At 65.0% G+C, this 1,133-nt stretch overlaps 1 protein-coding gene across 1 annotated transcript in view; it reads right to left on the bottom strand.

Annotated features, from left to right (window-relative positions):
- PAQR6 (progestin and adipoQ receptor family member 6) overlaps positions 1-846 on the bottom strand; it is a 2,247-nt gene extending 1,401 nt beyond the window's left edge. Inside the window, exons 1-3 of the mRNA XM_023534295.1 lie at positions 783-846; positions 250-377; positions 13-153 (exon numbers count right to left, since the gene is read on the bottom strand). Of these exons, the coding sequence (XP_023390063.1) occupies positions 13-153; positions 250-377; positions 783-833 (320 nt within the window). The 5' untranslated portion in view covers positions 834-846. The remainder of the gene's footprint in view (positions 1-12; positions 154-249; positions 378-782) is intronic.
- Between the last annotated feature and the right edge of the window lie 287 nt (positions 847-1,133).

Genomic DNA, 1,133 nt, shown 5'->3' with positions numbered 1-1,133 from the left:
GCGCGGGGCGACATGGAGCTGAAGGTGTGCGCGCAGCACGACGCGAAAGGGTAGAGGCAGGCGGGCAGCAGGAAGACGAGCAGCGGCCAGCGGTAGGGCTCCGCCCGGAACCCCGGGCCCCCCGCCTGCGCCAGCAGGCGCCACAGGAAGTACCTGCGGCGGTGGCGGCACCTGCTCAGGCTGCCGCGCGACCCCACAGCAGCCCGTCTGAGTACCCCGAGCGCAAGGCCGCTGGGACAGACCCCTCACCAGGTGGGCAGGAAGTGAGTCCAGATGTTGACTGTCTCGTTGGTCATCTGGAAGGAGCTGAGGACACAGTCCAAGGCCGAGCTGGTGGGGCAGCGGTAGCCAGACATAATGCCGTCTTCCCAGAACACCTGCGTTGGGGGCCGGGGTGGGGGGGTGGAGGGAGAAGGGGCTCACTGGGCCAGACCCCTTCTCCACCAGAGAATGGGCTGGAGGTCACAGTGGCCCCAAGACCAAACTCAGCCCGACCTCCATCTTAGTCAGGTTCCAATCCCCTGAGAGCTGATGAGAAACAGAAGAGCCAGTGGTAGAAGCCAAGAAGGGTTGGGGCTGTGGGCTGGCACCCACGGGGCGCCCTGGGCAGGGGACTCTGAAGGGAGCATTCTAGCCTAGGGAGCAGGCCACAAGCCTGTGCCTTGGGGAACAGGAGTGGGAGGGGTAAGAGTTAGCCTGCAGGAGGGACATCCTGTTGCTAGAAGAACCTCAGTCCCAGCCAGTCCCCTGGGGAGTAGCAGTAGCGGGGTGCAGCCCCTCACCCGGGGAACCTGGTGGATTCGAAGCAGCTGGGGCAGCTTGAGACTGAGCATGGTGGCCGGGCACCTCCACGTTGACCTAGAGACAGAGGCGGGGCTCAGGTATCTGTTCCCATCCACCTTCCCTTAGGGGTGCATGCACATGTGTGGGTGGTAGCTGGGCACCAAGCCGCTTCCTCAGGCCAGGGAAGGCTGGCCCAGCTTCCTGATCCCTCCCCATCTTAGCCTGGGGGCTTTTGGTCCCTCCACGGGGGGTCTCAGTCTCCTCCCCAGGGGAAGGCTGCCTCAGGAACCCCAAGCCCTGGGTCCAGGCCCTGCCCCCCATTCTGTCTCAGGAGAAGCCTGGCTCACCCC

The sequence above is a fragment of the Pteropus vampyrus genome, unplaced genomic scaffold (assembly GCF_000151845.1).
Source record: "Pteropus vampyrus isolate Shadow unplaced genomic scaffold, Pvam_2.0 Scaffold124, whole genome shotgun sequence".
Lineage (NCBI taxonomy): Eukaryota > Metazoa > Chordata > Mammalia > Chiroptera > Pteropodidae > Pteropus > Pteropus vampyrus.
The sequence above is the reverse complement of the archived record's forward strand: the minus strand, read 5'-3'. Positions and strand labels throughout refer to the sequence as shown.